General features: G+C 37.8%; 1 protein-coding gene across 2 annotated transcripts in view; it reads right to left on the bottom strand.

Moving 5' to 3' along the window:
• AMPH (amphiphysin) overlaps positions 1-20,860 on the bottom strand; it is a 242,069-nt gene that overhangs the window by 109,596 nt on the left and 111,613 nt on the right. For both annotated transcript variants that reach the window (XM_037517588.2, XM_054692313.1), the window contains exon 2: positions 12,164-12,244. In XM_037517588.2, the coding sequence (XP_037373485.1) occupies positions 12,164-12,244 (81 nt within the window). The remainder of the gene's footprint in view (positions 1-12,163; positions 12,245-20,860) is intronic.

Genomic DNA, 20,860 nt, shown 5'->3' with positions numbered 1-20,860 from the left:
TAACAAATCAGTGAACTTTAAGATATGAATTTATAAAACAGCAAGATAGAAAAAAAAGAGAAACAAAAATTTTTAAAAAAATGAACAAACACATTGAGAACTGTCCAACAGCATGAGGAAAGTCAATATAAGAACAAAGAGTATCCCAGAAGGGGAAGAGAGACAAAAAGGAACAGGAAAGATATTTAAAGAAATAAAGAAAACTTGCAAAATCTGGAAAAAGGAAATAAATATACAAATCCAGGAAGCAAAAAGACCACCAGAGCATCTAAACAAAATGAGACCAACACCAAGAAATACAGTGGTGAAATTTCCCAAGATTTCAATTCAAAGAAAGAATATAGAAGTTGGTGAGGGGAAGACACAGATAATATACAATGGAACACAGATTAGGCTAACATTGGACTTCTAAAGATAAACACCGTGAGCAAGGAGAGAATAGAATGATGTTTTAGGAAAAACTTGACGATAATGACTGCCAATCAAGAATACTACATACTTCAAGCCCCATCTTTAGATATGGATGGAAAATAATGGCTTTCTCAGAGAAAGAAAAACTGAAGGAGCTTGTAAAAACTAGATGCCCTTACAAGAAATACTGAAAGGAATTCAAGTACTGAAGCCAAATAAACACACAAAAAGAACTAAAAAAGAAAATAGATACAATCACAAAGCTAAAGGCCAAATGGCAGCAACAGACTTTCATATTTCAATAATCATTCTAAATGTTAACAAATATACTCACTAAGAGTATCTGCTTAGATAAGGAAACAGAATCCTACATTCTGCTGTTTCCAGGAGACAAACCTCAGCTCCCACGGGTTGGAAAACCAAGTTAATGGGACCCAAAGGAAAGCAAGGACAACCGTACTTAAATCATACAAAATAGATTCCCAGTTAAAAAGGTAACAAGAGACAGGGCTGCACACTACACAGTAATTAAGGTAACAGTACATCAGGAGGACATACCACTCATTAACATATACTCATCAAATGATTGAGTACAAAAATATATTAGGTAACTACTATCAACACTGAAAACAAGCATTGGAAAAAACACATCTGTAGTAGGAGACATTAACACTCCACTCTAATAATGGACAAATCAATGAGACAATAAATGAATAAGGACATAGTAGCTTTAAACAAATAGACTACATGGACTTAATAAATAGCTATAGGACTCTGCACCACCCAAAAATAGGACACACATTTGTCTCAAGTGCCTGTGGGACATTCTTCAGGATTGACCACATACTGGAGCACAAGACAAATATCAACAAATTAATGAAGAACAAAGAACATTGAGTATCTTCTCCAATCATGAAGGTATCAAACTAGAAATCAACTACTAAAAAAAAAAAAAAGGGTAGGAAAAACCTCAAGAGGCTAAACAACATACTACTGAAAGACCCATGTAAAAATAAAAAAATTATCTTGAGACAAATACTGATGAGGACTCAAGCTTCCAGGAAGTATGGGACACCACAAATGGAGTACTGAGAGGGAAGTATATAGCAATACAGGCCCACATCAGGAAAGAATTAAGCACCCATATAAATAACCTGGCCTCCATCTCAAGGATCTAGATAAAGAAGAACAAAAACCCAAACCAAAATTAAAAGCCAGTAGAAGCAAGGAAATAATAAAATTTAGAACACAAATAAATGACATAAGAATAAAAAAAACACAGCCTAAAGATCAACAAAACCCAAAACTAGTTCTCTGAAAAAATAAACAAAATCAATAAAACTCTAGATAAGCTAAGAAAAAAGGGAGAAAACACAAATAAATATGATAAAAATGAAAGAGAAATTACAAGCCACTGCACAAATTCAAAGGATATTACTATGAACACTTATATGTAAATAAGTTTAACAACCTATATGAAATGGACAAGTTCTTAGAAATAGACAATAATCCAAGAAATAATAGGGAAGAAGTAGAAAACATGAACATAACAAAAGGAAATTGAAATAAAAATCAAAAGCCTCCTGAAAACAAAAATCCAGAAGCAAATGGCTTCAAAAGCAAGTTCTACCTATCTTTGAAAGATAATCTGATACCTACTCTGCTCAAACTTTTTCAAAAATTGGGACAAAAGGAATACTTTCAAACCCATATTATGAGGTCAATATTATGCTAATACCAAAACCAAGCAAAGACAAAATACAAAAAAAAGAAAACTACAGTTAATTTCCCAAATGAACACAGATGCAAAAATCCTCAAGAAAATCTTAGCAAATCAATCCAACAATGCATTACAAGGATCACACATCACAACCAAGTAGGACTCAAACCAAATGCACAAGAATGATCCAACATCTGAAAATCAATCAATGTAACTCACCACATCAACAAAAATAAAAAAGGCCACTTGATCGTATCAATGAAGACTGAGAAGCACTGGGTAAGATTCAGCATTCATTTATGATGAAAACTCTTGAAAATCAGGAAATGGAACATCTAAACAAAATAAAACCATATGTGACAAATCCACAGCTAGCACACCATTCTCAACATTGAAAAAATGAAAGCCTTTCCACTAAGATCCAGTATGAGACAAGGATGTCCATTCTTACCACTACTATTCAATATAGTATTAGAAGTCCTAGCTAGAACATTTAGGCAAGAGAAGGATATGCAAAGAATCCAAATTGGAAGGTAATAGTGAAGCAAATAAAAACCACAACGAGAAACGACATCACACCAATAAGAATGGCCTATATTAAAAAAGGCCAGAAACAAGGAGTTCCCTGCCCACTTGTGACTATGCAGGTGTCTCTGTCTTAAACCTACCCTTTTCAAAAAGTAGCTCTCATCCCAAGACTATCTATCTGCGTCCATACAGGCATCTCATTTAACAACCCTATCCCTTTTAGAGGCAGCTCTTCTGCCCACTTGTGTCTGTACAAGCATCATCCTCTCTCTTCCTTTTTAAAATAATAAACTTGCCCTTTTGGATATAAAAAATAGAAAAGAAACAATTGCTGGTAAGGGTGAGGAGAAAAAGGAACCCTCCTACTCTCCCTTATTGGCAGGAATGTACACTGGTCCAGCCCCTGTGGAAAGCAATGCGGCATTTCCTCAAAAGAATAAAAATAGATCTGTCATAGACCCAACACTTCCACACCTAGGTATCTAAGCAAAGACCACACAGACATTAATTTGAAAGTAAACCTGTACTCTTATGTTTATCGCAGCTCTACTAACAATGGCCAAGATATGGAGACAATGTAAGTGTTCAAAAACAGATGAGTGTATCAAGATATGGATTACATATGTAATGGAATACTACTTAGCAATCAAAAAAGATAAATTTATGTCATTTGTAGCTACACAGATAGAGCTGGAAGGGATTATGTTAAGTGAAATGTCACATATGTGAAATATGAAGAAACCAAACAAAGGGTTAGACAAAGACAAACATTAAATACAACCTTTATCCCTTATAAGCACAGGGTATTATGGGGGTGGAAGAGGAGGTAAGGAAGAGGAGGGGAGGTAAGAGAGCACAATACACAACGGACTATGGTAGAAGACTATGGGTGCTTTGGTGGTAGGAGCAATATGGTGACCACATCTAAGGGAAGATTTACCATACTATCAAAATATTAACAAGGATGTAAAACAATGGAACTTCATTAAAAATTACATAAACAAATAAACAGTGTAGGAGAAAAGAGATGTTTCTCCTAAACTGAATGGTGAGTAATCTTTCTCAGCTATGTAGACCTGGAGTCAGACAGAGAGCTCTATGGCTGTATAACTGGGAGTCTCTATGAAGTTCTCTTAACCTATATGGGCATCAGTTTCTCTATCAATACACTGAGACAATTAAGATGATGCTACCTATTATAAGAAAAAAAAACAGCAAGAATATTAATGACCAAAATAATAATCAAGTTTATCCTCCAAATGAAAATTTTTGTGACCTATACTCAGTTTTTTCATATGCGAAGAAAATTATAATTGTAAATTGCTATGAAAATCAAATGAGACAGTTTAAAAACATTTTACAAATGCCAAAGTCCTTTCTGTGGAAATTATTAATAAAAAAATACATTATTGTCGCTTTTTCATCAGTCAGTCAGGTGTGGCTTGGGCATCTATTAATTTTTAAAGCTTCTTAGGTTCTTATAATTATCCAAGACTAAGAAAACATTCCACTAGATGTGCAATTAGGAAACTGTTATCTTTACTATATTGTGGTACTCTTAGGCTTGCATTCAAATTATTACAATTATATGATGTCTCTTTATAGATGGAAATCAAATATGTGACCTGATTCAGAAGTCTGGAGCAGAAATCAGGAATGTAATTTTCAAAGGCCTCCAGGTAATTCTAATGGCTATTTGGCAACCTCTTCTATAATTTTTCATTGTGTCTATTATTTCATTGACACAGTATGTTGACACACTCTAGTACATAGGGAAAAATTCACTTAAATGTCTGGTTTCAGGTTTCAACTAGTCATCAGCACACATTCCTTTCAGTGTATATCTGTCACTTACATTGCTGTGCCAATGTAAAATCAGTCATGGGGCTTACTGTGACTAATGAGAGAGAATCACAGACAAAGCTGATGCAAACCTGAAAACCAACTGTAGCTTTTATGTAGAGATGTTCACAACAATTTCAGTTTCTCTATCTTGGATAAGAGATATTCCCAGTTCTCTGCATCCCATTCCTAGAACATTACAGTTAATGTGGGAATCATTTAGAGAGAATCCAAACTAGAAAATAAGCTTACATCACAAGGGAGAGTGGATATTTGGGGTTAGTCTTTAAATTAATGCTGAGGAATGGGGTATTAAACCCTTCCCACTCGGTAAGGCAAACTAATATAGCAAGATAAGCTAAACTAAAGATACGTAATAGAAGAGGATATATGAAAGGTAAGCTTCCGAGCATAAGATGAAGTACTTCCTCTAGAAGAGATTCCTCTAGAAGAGATTTCATAAGAAATGCACAGAACAGGGCCTCCCCTGGTGGCGCAGCGGTTGAGCGCCGGGCGCTGCAAGGCTGCCCGCAGGCTCTGCAGCGCCGGTTCATTCCCCAGCTGCCGGTGAGGGTCCCACAAAAAAAAAAAAAAAGAAAGAAAGAAATGCACAGAACAATGCTTAGAACATCTGTAGTTTGAGTGGGTCAAATTTAGTTAGGTTTCAACTCTTTTTATTTATGTAGGCCATAACTGAAGATATATGCTTAAGACAGAATGAAACAAGAATAAAGAGGATAAAAGATGGACAGGGTTTCCAATAAACATTTTTGTTCGGTTTCTTCTACCTGGCAGCAGGGGCAGCAACACTCTGCTGTTCAGTTGCAGCAGGAGACTCATTTTGCTCCTTGAATGCCAGTGAGCAAAGAGAGGAGGTGTAATGTTTGTATTGGAAATGAAATAAATAGTAGGTCTATGGGGAAAAGCAGGATAATTTGAAGAGCAAGAACAAATACATTCTTTTGACAACTACAGATCACCGACACGAGCTAGAATAATGTCTATTCTAGGTTAAAGTGTTAAAAATAGACAAGAGGAGGAATATGCTCTATAGATAATAATCCTATAACTTTCATCAGTGTTGCCCTGGCATGAGTAAGCCCTCATTCAAATTGAGACTTCAACTATGATTTCCTTCCATGGAAAAAATGGAACGAAGGTACTAGAGCCATTTCCACAATTCTGTGAAATCCACTATTGCACTTCTTCTAAGAAGTTCCCCGATATGGGGGTTAGCAGAACATATTCGTTAAGGGTAAAAACAAACCATACATTTTAGATTGATAACTATCATCCTATTAAAGTCTAAATAGCAAATTGCAAAATAAGTTTACAAGCTAAGTCAACAGCTACCTTTTTTTCCCAAGACACTAATAATGCTTATCATTTAGTGTATTTATATTTATAGCAATGCTTATACATTTACTATCATGTAGTCTTTGGCATATGTTTAAGGATGTTTGGGTATCTACTATAAATAAAGCTTCTGTATGCATTTGTGTGTATGTTTTTGTATAAACATAACTTTTTACTTCTATTGGATAAATGCCTAAGAGTGCAATTGTTGGATTTATAAAGGTTGCATGTTTTATTTTTTAAGAAACAAGCTAAACTGTATCCCAGAGTGACTATATCATTTACATAATGATTGATTCAAATTTTTCACATTCTGCCAGTTTAGTGTCATCACTAGTTTCTACTTTAGCCACTCTGAAGGGTGTAATGATATCTTAATGTGTTTTTAATTTGCATGTCTTTGATGACTAAATATGCATTGAACATATTTACATGTACTTCTTCGCCATTCATATATTCTCTTCAGTGAAATGTTCAGATGTCTTTTGCCCAATTTCTAATTGGATTGTGGGTTTTTTTTAATTGTTGCATTTTAAGAATTCATCATATGTTCTAGATGCTAATCTTTTCTTGGGTATGTAATTGGAAATATTTTCACCAGTATGCAGCTTGTCTTTTTATCCCCTTAACAATTATTTTTCAGAGCAATTTTTTTTTTTTTATGAAGTTCATTTCATCAAACAACCTTGGGAAAGGGAACTCCGATTCTGATGAGCTGAAGTTTAAGAATCACTGCCATGGTAGGCACAGACCTCACACTTGAGTCTCTCCCTCCCTATCCAGAAGGCCTGTCTCCTTCCAGGAGACTGCGTGGGCGGACTTAGGTTCTCCAGGCTCAGGGCTAGGGCACTATCATTAGCATCACACCATTAGTCAAGACACGGACTCACATTTAATCAAGGCAGTGGCTAATTCAAAGGATTTCACTATTAATATAGTAAGAGGTGGTTGCACTAATGTTTTCACATCATGATTATCTGTGGTTAAAAAAAGTTCTAAAGTAACTGTTAGGTCTTATTTGCTTATCTGTTCAAGAAAATTGCAAAAATGTTCAGGATCCAAGTATGATTTGCCATAAATAAAAATTTTATCCACACTCAACACACTGTGGGAGTATTCTGAATTTATAATCTTTTTAAAAAATTATTATTCTGTAGTTTTTACTTCTGATTATATACATATGTCCTTGAAAATGCTGTGAAAATGCTTACAAATATACACACAATATTCAACAGTTCCTCCATCCAGAAAATAAAGCATGCTCTAAGAATGCACCCCAAATAATCATTTTTGCCACTAGTTCAGCTTCAAGTTTCCAATTAAAACATATTTTTAAGCTTTAGTGCAAAGCACTAGAGTTAAAATGATGAAAGCAGCCGAAGAGGATTCCTGTGCTGAGATCAGTAAGGAGGAGGCATAATTTCAACTTTTTCAGTCATCGGGTTATCCCAATAACTGGAATCTCTGGGACCTGGACATCCTCTTTAATAGTGAGAATCCAGAGCCAGAGATTCTGAAAAGATTGTCTCTTTTCTCCTTTTGCATCATGCTAAGTTTAGGTGTAACACGATGGAGTGCATGGGGAGAAACAGCAGAACTCCACCGCAATAGAGCAGTAGATCCCCATCCACAATCTCAAGTCACTTTGCAGGGTTTCAGCGATCCACAGTCAACCATGGTTTGAAAATACATTGCACAATGAGAAACTTAAGGAGAGAGAGTAAAATCACATTTATATAATTTTATAACTGTGTACTGTTATAACTGTTCTATTTTATTATTATTGTTGTTAATCTCATTGTGTCTAATTTATAGATTAAATGTTACCATGGATGTATATGCATAGGAAAAACATTGTCTACAGAGTTTGGTGCTATTTGCAGTTTCAGGTATATACTAGGGTTCTTAGAATGCAAACCTCCCACAGATAAATGGGGACTGTATTTAAAGGAAAGGATGAAAAGCTATTAGAGGTGACAGTCCCTTTTATTTTGAAAATATTTTTCTTAGATCTTACTTCCAGTAGCCTACTTACATCTGTACTCACTGACAGAGTGCTCAAATTTTATTATCTGGGCCCAACCAGTGCCTGGGTTGCTTTGTGTAATTAGCATGCTTGCCTTTATTATGGCAACTTAGTGGCCAAGTTTATCTGCAAGAAGGGGGAAGAGGAGTCAAGAAACTTCCTTTCATGTTGAGTCCTTGTCTCTGTTTCTTAACAGATCTGTCAGCAAGCAACCAGGTGAACTGAAGGCAGCCGGTGTTCACACCAGTCAATTCTGCTACTTATTAGCAGATTAGGTCAGAGAAGAAAAATAGAAAGGGGAAAAAACCTCTGCGGGGGAGGAAACGTTGAAGTCATATTTTTTTCTTCCTGCTGGATCTATATAATCCCTGTTCTCAGCACTCATCATCATGGAAAATTCTTGAGTTCTATGTAAAGGAGTTCAATCCATTCCCTTTTGCTCTACACTTAGCTTCCTCTTTCCTGCTTGTCCTAATTAAGTAATTTATGAAATCTGGATGACAAAAACTATAGCAATCAGAAGTTCAATGCACAATGGAAAGTATGCACAGACCATGCATTCACAGTTTCAGGCCAACACAAATCACGTTTAGGAAAAGAGGTATGGGATTATGAAGAAAAATTGGGATTGGAATAAAATTAAAATAAAGCTTTAAGTTCAAACATAGGCCCTTTTGTCAGCTTTGCTTCCAATATGAACAAGCAGGGGATATGTCAATAACTATTAGGACTTAACTCATTTCATTAAGAGGAATTTAAAAGCAAGATTGTCAGGAACTAAAATGTATGAATGCTTTCTAAAACATTCTAGAATGGTCTGCTTTTGATTAAATACTAATTGTGGTCAGGGAGCTATAATATAACATGCAAATCTTATTATGGTTTATTTTATACTGTAAATAATATATCTTGGGATTTAAAAATACATATTCATAGAAAAATATATAGATTTCCTAGGTAAATAATGCCTTCAAAGCATGTTTCTTTCAGAAAACGCTTTCTGCCTTTGGAGTAATTATTCATCATTACATTATATAAATTCACTGTTATATTCATCTAAAAATAACAGGTCTTGTAGCAGTCACCACAATTTTGGTAGATTCTTCCTCCTAGGTTAATGTCCCCACATAAGGTGTGTCCCCGCATCATACCTTTATTTATCAACAAATGTGACTTGATCACCAACATATTTTGGGGTAAAAGGGACACATTTTTCCCTCTATAGAGCATTAGTAAATTCAAACTTCATCTTCACTTTCTAACCTTTAATGTTCCTATATAATACATTTCTCCCTATCTTCCTCCCATCGGTCTTGCCTTTCTCCTCTCCCTCTAATTTATAGACAGGATTAACTCCCTCCTCAATCGTGTGCAATAATTATAAACCTACTCTTTCCAGTTAAAACAGTAAATATCTATTGTAAGCACTATTTACAATAGCTAAGCTTCGGAAACAACCCAAATGCCCAAAAATAGATGACTGGATCAAGAAGATGTGGTACATATACACCATGGAATATTACTCAGCATTCAAAAAAGATAAACACATGCAATTTGCAGCAACATGGATGGAGCTGGCAGGGATCATGCTCAGCGAAATAAGCCAGAAAGAAAAAGAAAAATACTGGATGGTCTCACTCATAGCAGGAATCTAGAAAATTTAAATAAGGGACCAGGAAAATGAATAATTATAAGAAAGTGAAAATCAAAATCAACAAACAACTATGAACCAGAGACACTCTATAGGGGGTGGGGGGCGGGGAAAGGAGGGCTTGGGGTCAAAATAAGAGGATTGTAATTGTAAGGAGAATATAAAAATAAAATTTAAATAATAAAAAAAGAAATACAGAATATAGATAAGAAAAAAAAAAACAATAACTATCTACTTAAGTATGTACAAATGCAAGATCTTCTGGTGCAAAAATATTTCCAAAGGTAACCAAAGGGGATCAGGAGACTCCCTGGGAAATATTTCCTACATTTCCATTCTACTTGCTTCATACTTATAAAGCAGAATTAGTTGCTCAAATCTCCCCAAATTTTAAAGTATTGCCCAGATCTTGAAATCTGCTAATATTATTGAGAGAACTGAGGGGCTGGTCTTCAATAATGACAGTATATTATTGGTTCCATAATATTGAAAATGTACATAGTGACAAGTATAGATGGCAGAGCAGCATTATAAACCCCCTAGGCTATTGCTCGTAGTGGCAGAGATCATTCAATTGATGAAATTGATGATTTAACCAATTATACTTTTCTCCAGCACTTTAGACAAAAAACAACCCTCGTCTGATGCATTCAACAAAATCTGAAAATAAGATCAATAAAAATACAGTGTAACTGGAAAAATGCAAAGGAACTTCCTAGTCACAAATGCATCACTCAATTTGATGCTTCCCCAGGTTAGCCTTCCAGAGTGCTAACACCACCACAATGGCATAAAAATGACAGGGAAAAAAAAATGCAAGAGCAAAGAACTAATTAGCTCCATAGGGGCACACTGGGAAAAAAAAAAACAGGATTCAAAGGGCAGAATGTAAATTCTAAAGTAGGGAGAACTGGAACATGAATCACTTCTTTTCCCAATCCGGTCCCTGCTTTAGTAGACATCTGGGATCGCATTGCAAGGAACAGGGCACTGAGTGACAAGATTCTCTGTGGGAGCTGTTGCTGTTGAAGACAATGACTTGTACAAGTGTCATGCAAGTACACGGAAGAGAACGCACCAAAGAACAAAGAACGCAAAGACATTTGGATAATCTGTTCTTAAGGAGGAGACTGGAGACAATTATTCTATGGGCCTGGGTCCAGTATTGTTCTAGGAATTCTCTCATCTACCGTCATAAATCCCGAGTTCTATATAATCCTCACCTGGTCATGATCTATTTTTTTTCCTATTACTGTTTTTCAACTCTCCTCATTCTTTCCTCATTTTCAGAGAGAACAAGAGTGCTCTCATTCACAATAAACTGAGTACATGTCAACTTTTAGCCTTGGGGTGAAACTGGAATATGTTTTGGTGCAGACCTGTCTATTTGTTTTTATATCTGCTGGATTTTTTTAAAGATTTTTTTTATTAATCTATTTTTTTTATTACAATGTCTACTTTCTTTTCTCAGGCGTAGTCTCCGAAGAATTTCCACCACCAATTCACCCATGCACCATCTCCACAGTCCCTTGTGCTCTTCCCACCCACATTTACAACCCCGTTTGCTGAGGGGAAAGAGTACCAATTTTCCAGTGAGAAAGCAGAGAGAACCCTGATATAAACAAAGAAGAAAGAAGCCTCCAGATTCAGGGATGTGTAAATAGGAGCAAGGCAGGTAAAATAAAACCTGTGATGATGATCCATTACTGGTTGTCATCCCTGAGGACACAATTCCTCTGTGGACACTGCCCAATGATGGCAGGAAAACAGATTTATGTACTCACAGTGTCCCCATTTCCTAGCCCCATTTTCTAGAGTCTGCTGGCCCAGTCTTCTTCCCACTCCATTCTAGAAAGATCTTGAATTTGAGACATCTAACCTCGCAGAGCCTGGCTTGTATCTTTCTCCTCCCTGACCTCCACATATGCTCTCCAAAGGGTGATATTCTAGGCAACTGTCCAAGCCCTAGAGATATAAGCAGAGAATTTTTAAAAGCCTGTTTCCTTATCCCTGTGTGTGTTAAACACATGCAGCCCACTAAGGAAAAAAATCACAAAACACGTTTCTCAGCTTTTTTTCATTATTGCTTTCTCTGAGGAGCCTTTTAAAACATGTCTTTCTATTTACATCCCCTCTCATGTCATTTTATACCACAAATATATCAGTTCATATGAAGTACATGAATAAAAGGAGTACAATTTTATTCACCCACTAAGAGCCAACTTTCACCCCCTTGGAGGAGATATATGAGAATGCATGATCTTGAAGCAGGTAACAACTCAAATAATTTCACCAGATGCGTTAAACTGCTGCTTCTCTAATGTTGAGTGAAATATAAATTCCTCAAAAACATCACCTTTTCTTTAGATTGGTAATCAGTATTGAAGGGAATCCAGTGAAGCCAAGTCTTTATGTTCTGAGATTCTAAAACACAAATCACTTTCCTGAAGAGCCAACTGCCTCTTCCTTCACTCTGTAAGAAAGTCTACAGAATCAGCAAGGGTCACCTCAAGTTAAGGCCAACCCCAATGAAGATATTCTTTCTTGAGCCTTAAGGCATTTAAGTTATATACTAAGCATAAACACAGTCAACTATTTTCAACTCCAGAAACTAGATAAATATGCTTACTTCTTGCCGTTTGAAGTTCTGGACATACTCTTCAAACTGTTCATCTTTTGTCTCATCAGCTTTCCCAAGCTTCTGAAGGACCTAGTTTTCAAATAAAAGAAAAAAGTTTGATTTAATAATGTTTTCAAATAATAGGCAGAGCAAGACTATTGTTATTAAATGATACTAGACTGACTAGAGCCAAGCTCACAGTAAGCACTCCACAGCATCCTCTCTGACATCCTCAGCATCCCTTTAACTCAATGAACACTCTTGAGGTCCAGGGACACACAAGGCCCCAGGCTAAGCACTGGTCATCCAGAAACACAAAGGTGAATAAAACAAGGTGCCAGCACTAGGGAGTATTATGCTTATTGAACTCAGTCAAACAGAAAATACCATAAGCTATATAATTACATTCATATGTAGTCTAACAGAGACACCAAACAAATGAAACAAAAATAAACTTTTAAACTATAAAACCAGAATAGTTATTACCAGAAGGAAGAAAGGGAGGTGAAAGGCAAAGAGGGAAATAATTGGATAGAACTGGATTTTAAATAGTAAACTTAATGAAGTATGTATAGATGTTGATTTATACTAATGCACACATTATAATGCAATGCTACATTACTAAAAATAAAATAATAATAAATATAAATAAAAATAAACTATAATATAGTGGAGTAGACAACTCAAATGTGTAAATAACAAAGATAATGTATAATAAGCTATTTGAAGGTCCTGTGATATGTTGTTAACAAGAGCCTTTGAACTGAGGTCTTCAGAATACTATGGAGGTTATTCAAATTGTGGACATTCCAGAGACAGGAATGTGGCAGAGTATATTAATCCATAGAAGTAAGTAGGCTAAGCAAAGATCAACAGAGAAACCATTCAGGGCCTCCCTGGTGGTTCAGGGGTTAAACTCTCAGCGCTATCAACCTATCACTTGGCAAGAGTTTGAACCTCAGACCCCCATGGTGCAGCAGATCCTCTCCAGTCACTCCTGCAGCTCCCCTCAGCAGTGTATTTCAGTAGATCCACCTGTTCTGCTCCCCACTCTGTCCCTGGTGAATCCTCTCACTCCCTGTATCTCTGGCCTAGTATGCATAAATAAATAAATCTTAAAAAAAATAAAACAGAGAAACCATTATGTAGTACGGAGTTGGGCATGAATCTGATTTCCTCAGGCACAGAACAGCAGAAGGTTACTTCCAGGCACAGTAGAAGCATCCTGAGAGTTATGTCTGAGTTCACTACTGAATACCTTCATAGCTATCATGTATAAAACACTCATTTATTTAAGAACATGAAAGTTCCATAAACACTGCCTATTGGGATACACACACCCTATGGTATTACCAAATATATTTTTATGAAACATAAATATTTAGGCATTAAAATATGTGTTCAAAGTACTTTCTAGGTTTTACATCAGACCATGCTAATTTATTTCCTAAAATCGAAGATATAACCTTTTAAAAATTAGAAGCTTTAGTGGCACATTTCAATGCAAAGACTGAGAAAAATCACCTAAAACCTGGAAAGAGACAAAAGAGTTCACTAGTGTCCCTTAGTACAGCTGGCCTTGAACCTCCAATGGCTTCCCATTGACTGGGCTATTGTGCATCTCCTTGGGGACAGAGATTAATTGAATATTTTGGTTTGAAAGAGATACAAATAGTTTCTGTCTGGTGGAAAGGTTAACATCAAGTATAAAAGTATATAACCCTGTGAGACATTTCAGACTTACCCCAGCAATATTATTCTAAAATTCCTTTATGAAATCGTCCATAAGTACTCAGCTCCTTACTAACATCTTACTGGATACCTCATTAATTAATCATTTAAATAAATTCTATGACATGCTTATTTTATAATTATATGAAAATTATGTGCTTGTTTTTTTTAAAAATTATACTTTGATACTAACAGGGTAGACTTAGAAATGTTATGGAAATGCAAGGTATTTTTACTGCTATTTTTGTTACTATTATTTAAGGAGAGATAGGGCAAAGCACCATTTCACAGGGCCACTTGGAAGAGAAATAATATCTAATAACCTTTTTGACCTTCGTCTAAGATCTCCCATATTATCCATATTTTCATTTTAAGTAAAATAACTAAGAAAGATGAATTTTGCTTGGCTGCTTTTTCTCCCATTTACATTTTTAAAAGTAAATAAATAATAAATTAATAAATACTTAAAATAGTAATGATTAGTAATTAATAATGACCAAATAATAATAAATGAATTCATTAAAGGTAATGAAGGAAAGACAACTAACATATGCCATATGATTTTCATTTTTTATAATTCTCAAACTACTAATTCCTAAATATTTTCACTCCAGATCAGTTAAGTTACTGAGAATCAGCAACACCTCATCTGATGGCAGCAGTTCAGCAAGACTGAGGAAAGCCATCCAAGCTCTTCTGAGCAAGCACTTCAAGCCTTAGCTGCATGACTTCAGATGTTAATGAACAGGTATTCCTGTCTCAAAGACTAAGAAAAAGAGAGATGAATATTTATTGAGCATCAACTATGTGCCTGAAACCACAGTTACATGTTACCTCTTTAGTTCTTGCAATTATTCCTGCTGGTTATTTTATCCACATAACAACTGCAGATCTAGGATACACAGCAACTGATTCAAGAGGGAGCCTCCAAGAAATCCACTTTCTGATCCCTGTTACCACCCAAGGATAACTTTTTCCTTCCCAGGAGAAGAAATGGAATTTATACATTGTAACTGTTATTCCCTTATTCTCAAGATTCCTGAAGGCTACTATGCCCTAAGACAGACACATCTTCTGGGCAGCCTATCCATAACATTGAAAGAATCTTTCATAGACTCAGTGCTGTAAGTCCTATATTTAAAATTCAAATCCTAATTCCTGTCCTTTTGTGTTTCTAGAAATTGTAGAATATAGCTAAAGAAGCTAAACCAACAACTAAAAACTGCTCCTAACTAAAGAGAAATCAGAGAATAAAATTAGATGACACAATAGGCTCACACATTCTCCAATAAGGTGAATAAGGAATACAGAACTCTTTGAGTTATAATGCATCCACATCCTGATGCCAGCTACCATTGAGGGGAGATGGGAAAAGCACAGGACAGAGCCAAAAAAGGATGTAGCCTTTGCTAATAATCTTCTCCATGCCAGTCATGACTTTAGGGATGTTGGGTCCATTTTTTCGATAACACTCATAAAAGTCTTGTTACAACATTTCACAGATGAATGGACTGAGACTCAAGAGAGGTCAGGCAACCTGTCTACAGTCATCCCCCGTGCAAAGCAGAGCCCAGATTCCAACCCAGTTCTCCCCCATTCTTCATAGTGCCTTCCATACAAAGATAGCACCTTAGGGCTTGTCCACTCAATAAAACGAATGCCTGTAATATGGTCCTGCAATATAATTGACCAACTTCTCTAGCTTTCAAAATTCAAATACGGTTGTAAGGAGTGGTATCTACACAGGTAATGGATTATTTTTGCCTTAATTTCTACAAATCCAGCCAATCTGTTAAAAACCAAAACGATACTTCTTACCAATGACAAAACTTCCATTTCTCTTATTTCCCCCATGCATTTTTAATCACTTATTTGAGATTAAAACTATCCTTGATGAACCATTACATTCTACCATAGACATCTCTGTTCTCATTTTCACAGTGTTGCCAAACTCTTCTCCAACATACCCCTGCGGATGTTATTCTCTCGGTGAAGTGCACTGCAGTTTCATGAAATAAACCTAATTTCTCATGGAGGACCGCGATGCCATCCTGACATTCTTACATATATCAAGGGCAGCAACAAGTAGCAGAAAGAACAGAGGTTGGAAGGGTAGTGCCACAGAGGTCACATGCTACTCCACCACAAAGGCTTTAGAAATCCTAATTTATCATAGTGGCCTATCTGCATGAATCTAGACTTGACCTTAGGATAGCTAGGCAAGAGATGATGCTAAGTTTACCTGTGAGCTGTAATCTAACTTAAAGTTACATTTCTAAATGCCATGCTTTCCTTAAGCAACATTTTATTCCTACATTGATTCTTCCCCATCCTATAAAAATTTCCAAACCATCACTTAATTGTGATGATTCCAGGATCCTCCATTAAGCCTGACCAATAAACCTTTGTTATACAGCATTACCCTTTTTAACCTACAACCAAAACTTTTATAGTTTCAGGTTTCCTGTAAGCCTCATAATAATACTGTTGTTGACACTATGCTGTATGGAGCTGTATGGAGGATCCACAAACTACTAAATATGGAGCTACCTTATGATCCAGCAATCCCACTCCTAGGAATCAATCCAAAGAACATAAAATCATTAATTCAAAAGGATACCCGCACCCCTATGTTTATAGCAACACTATTTACAATAGGTAGAATATGGAAACAACCCAAATGCCAAAAAACAGATGACTGGATCAAGAAAACGTGGTATATATAGGCAATGGAACACTATTCAGCCATCAAAAAAGATAAACTCATGCAATTCTCAGCAACTTGGATGGAGCTGGAAGGGATTATGCTCAGTAGGCCAGAAGGGAAAAGAAAAATACTGGATGGTTTCACTTATAGGAAAAATATAGGGGAACCAAATAAGGAGTCAGGAAAGAAAAATAATAATAAATTTAAAAAAGAAAATTAGCAGGAAACTATAAATAAGAGACATTCTGTGGGAGGGCAGGGGGAAGGAGAGGTATTAAAATGGGAGGGAAGAGCACAATGGTGATGATGCATGGGATAACTGGTGGTGGGAATTTTACGGGGACTACACCTGAGAGGAAAAAGCAAACATTGTACAAAAATGAACAATGATGTAAATAAAAATATATAATTTTTTTAAAGATTTATTTATTTATACAAGAACCAGGGTATAGGCCAGATGTGCGGGAGGGTGAGAGGTTTCACCAGAGACAGAGTAGGAAACAGAACTGGCAGACCGACTGAAATATACTGCTGAGGGGAGCAGCAGGTGAGACAGGAGAGGTGGCTGCACCATATGGGGATCTCGCCGGCTGGCTGGGATTGAACCCACGCTGCAGAGGCTGTGGACAGCTTCACAGCACCTGCGCCACCAGGGAGGCCCAATAAATAATTATTTTTTTTAAAAAAACACTGTATTTGAGCTTTATACTCCAGGCACTTTTCCAAGGACTCATTCAATTCACACAATAACTCTAAAGATCCTAATTCTATATGTATTAACTCATCTAATTCTTACCATAACTATAGGGTAGATGCCATCACACCCATTTTACAATGAGACATGGCATTTAAGAAACTTGCCCAAGGTGAAAGAATTAGTCACTAGAGGGGTCAAAATTCTAACCCAAGAAGTAAATATAATTCCACTGATATAGCATACATTTGTTCTGACTTTATAAATATATTTTATTTCACGTTCATGTTATGCTTGGCTTATTTTCACGAGTCATGCTAAGGACAAAGACTTTAAATCAGTGGGAGCACCAAAATTTCTACACTCAGAGGCAGCAACCTTGTTTAGAAAAGAAAGTTCTCAAGTAATCTCTTGATGCTATGTTTGCAAGCACACATTTTTAAATTTGACTCTATGATTTTTTTTTTGTGAATATTATGGGAGGGTTGATGAGGATGACTGACTAGTTTTAAAAGTCTTCCTTCTGCTACCATTGTGGGCTCTTTGGTAGCCCTGAGTTTGAGTCCCTGTTACTATGTGGGTTTTGTGTCTATTACTCAGTTTCCCCAGGTCACTCATCTATAAAATAGAATACAATATTAAAATATTGTATACAGGGATATAATATGGAATAACATTACTTCATAGAAATGTTTCAAAGTATTAACAAGAAACCTATATAGAATACTTAGCAGATTTCTGGCACATATTAAATATTTTGTTAAATGTTAGCCACTAATATTATCATCATGCATCCTTGTGCATCATGTGGCTCCTCATAAGAGACACTTCTCAAGAGGTTGAGAATCTTCTGGCATGCAGTGTGGAACTCAGGCCTACAGGCTTCCCTGGACCCATCCTTCCTGACAAACAGCCCTAAATGGTAGGATTTTGGGTTGTCTGAAGAGCAGTTACACGGTGAGTTGCCAGCTATTTAGGAATAACCTGGATAACCATGAAACTGAATTTTCTACCAAGAAAAGAATAATGAATTGAAGAAATTCATTTTCAGGCAAAGAAACATTATTTGATTCAACACTACTCTCCAAAAGAGGTGATAAAGAGAGGAAGAGTGAAGATGAGTGAGCTGAAAGAAAGCATTCCTCTCCACAGACTCAGAAGATGGAGATAAAGGCCAACTGTTCACACAAAGATCTTTCTCAAGTTGCTCAAATAATCAGAAATGTTCTGTAACAAAAGCATTTCAGAAAAGAAAGCAGTTTTTATGGAATGGCTAAAAATAAAAATCAAAAAAAATGTGTAAATGGAATTCTTCAGAGGAAAGTACTTCACCAAGGTATAATTAACAAAATACACTTGCCACATTTGAAAATTAGGGTAGGGGCCAAGAGGGGGACTGTGCAGCCAAGGCCAGGGCAGACCGCGCACACAGGAATGTGCGTCTCCAACTCGCCATATTAGAACAGGGATCTTCCTTCAATAAAGACTGCTTGAAACTGGCAGAAGGCTCCCCGCGGAGCCAGAGGTGAGCTGAAGGCCCCCACAAGCCTGATCCCTCCTGGCAGGGAGTTGGAGCCCAGAGGGGGATCCTGAGATTTGGAGCCCAGAGTGCAATCCAGCTGCCCCACCTCCAGGTAAGTTTGCGGGACTTCAAGACACACCTTTGTAATTAAACAAACACAGAAGGAGGAACTATTCTGTGACAGCGACCGTTAATATACTCAGAGTACCACCGCCTCACTGGACTTCTGGCATAACAGTATTTGACTCGTTTGGACCACCAGTTTCCGAAATCCCAGAAAGAGCACACCAAAAAGATGCTGGCCAGTACCAGAGACACAGTGTCGCAATGCATAGGGCAAATTAGAAAACGGGCAGCAGGGAGAAGAAAAACTATATGCAACCTAGCAACTCCTCAGGAAAAAGACACACCACAAAAAGAAAACCACCCACCAGATTGCAACAACAGTGATTTGGAATAACTTCTGAGACTTCCAGAAAGACAATTTAAAATTGCCATGATTAAAAAACTGAAGGAAGTCAAAAATGATATGGGGAAAATAATCAACGATCAGAAGAATAAAATTGAGTCCCTAAAGAGGGAAGTAAAAGAAATGCAGGAGATCAAAGAATTAATGGAGGAGCTAAAGAACTCTGGGAAAAGCAGTGAAAGCAGAAGAGATGAAATGGAAGAACTAATAAGTACTCTTAAAGACACAGAAATAAAAAGAACCAAAACAGAAAAGGAAAGAAAAGTATGAAGGAAAAAGACTGAAGAAAGTCTTGGGAACTATCTGACTCCATGAGGAAAGGTAATATAAGAGTTATAGGAATCCCAGAAGGAGAGGAGAGAGACCTAGGAACAGAGAAAATATTCAAGGAAATAATTGAAGAGAACTTCCCAAACATGAAGGAGTTGAAAATAGAGGGGGGCGGAGCAACATGGCGGCGAGGAGACGCTGTGAGTAAGATCTCCCATTAAAAAAAGTTAATAGGGAGGAAAAGCGGCAGGTCCCAGTGAGAACTGGGACACGGAAGATAAACGGGTGACTCCAGCAAACTGCCCGAAGAAGAAGAAAGTTGCCATAAAAGAGGACCAGAAGGGAGGGAAGCGCAGAACCCTGCTCCCCTCCCCCGCCCACAAAGTCGGCACTCTCCGACCGGCAGAGAAGAGGGAAAAAAAAAAAAAAAAAAAAAACCTAAAACGACCAACAAGAACAAACTACGCAGCAAGCGGGACTGTGAGTGGAAAGGAACTATTTCAGCCACCACACCCCGTGAACGGGAGCTGAGGAGAACCCTGCAGGATTCGCCGCGGACGTGAGCTCCAGGCGCCATTAAAGAGAGCCCCGCCCACCAGGAGGAGCCCAGCACCAGCACATAGCCCTGGGCCACCCGGTAAGCTTGCGCGGAAAAGCAGCTGCGCTGGAAAAGCAAACACGGATTGGGATCGGGTTTGCGCGGAAAAGCGGCGCGGATCGGAATCGGGATCGTGCAGAAAAGCAGTGCGGTTGAAAAGCAAACACGGATCCAGATCGCAGCTGCCCAGGTCCCTGAGCCTGCGACCCAGGCTTGCGGGGAGACCCGCGGAGGCCCTCACTGAGTGAGCAGGAACCAGGCGCCCAGGCACGGGAGCGGGATTCAAAAGGCGCCATTCCCGCGCCACTGAACTGGGCTACAGCCCGCTCCCTGGAACTGAGGGCTTTGGAACTGAGACCCGGGGCACGAAATTAGGGGCGTGGGTTCCCCACGATGGTGGGGCACAAGGCAGACACAGCACCCCAAAGCCGTTGAGGTGTACCCTACCATCCCCGCTCTGTTCCCTGTCCCACGGGGTGGATAATCAGCTCCCCAAGGACTCTAGGAGAGATCTCTGGCGCCACCTAGCGACTTGAAACCAACAGAGGCTCCTGGAGGAGCCAGTGGCCAGCTGGGGAGTTAGCCCACGCCGGGCCCCTTCCGACCAGTAGTCTGAGCCCACAGGGGGAGCGAGCAACCACAGCCGGGGCAGACCAGGCGCGCAGAAGAGTGTGCCTGAGACCGGACGCACAGGCAGTGTGTCCCACATCACCAT

The sequence above is a fragment of the Talpa occidentalis genome, unplaced genomic scaffold (assembly GCF_014898055.3).
Source record: "Talpa occidentalis isolate TD23 unplaced genomic scaffold, MPIMG_talOcc4v2.1, whole genome shotgun sequence".
NCBI classification, from domain to species: Eukaryota; Metazoa; Chordata; class Mammalia; order Eulipotyphla; family Talpidae; genus Talpa; species Talpa occidentalis.
This window is presented reverse-complemented; position numbering and strand designations above follow the sequence as displayed.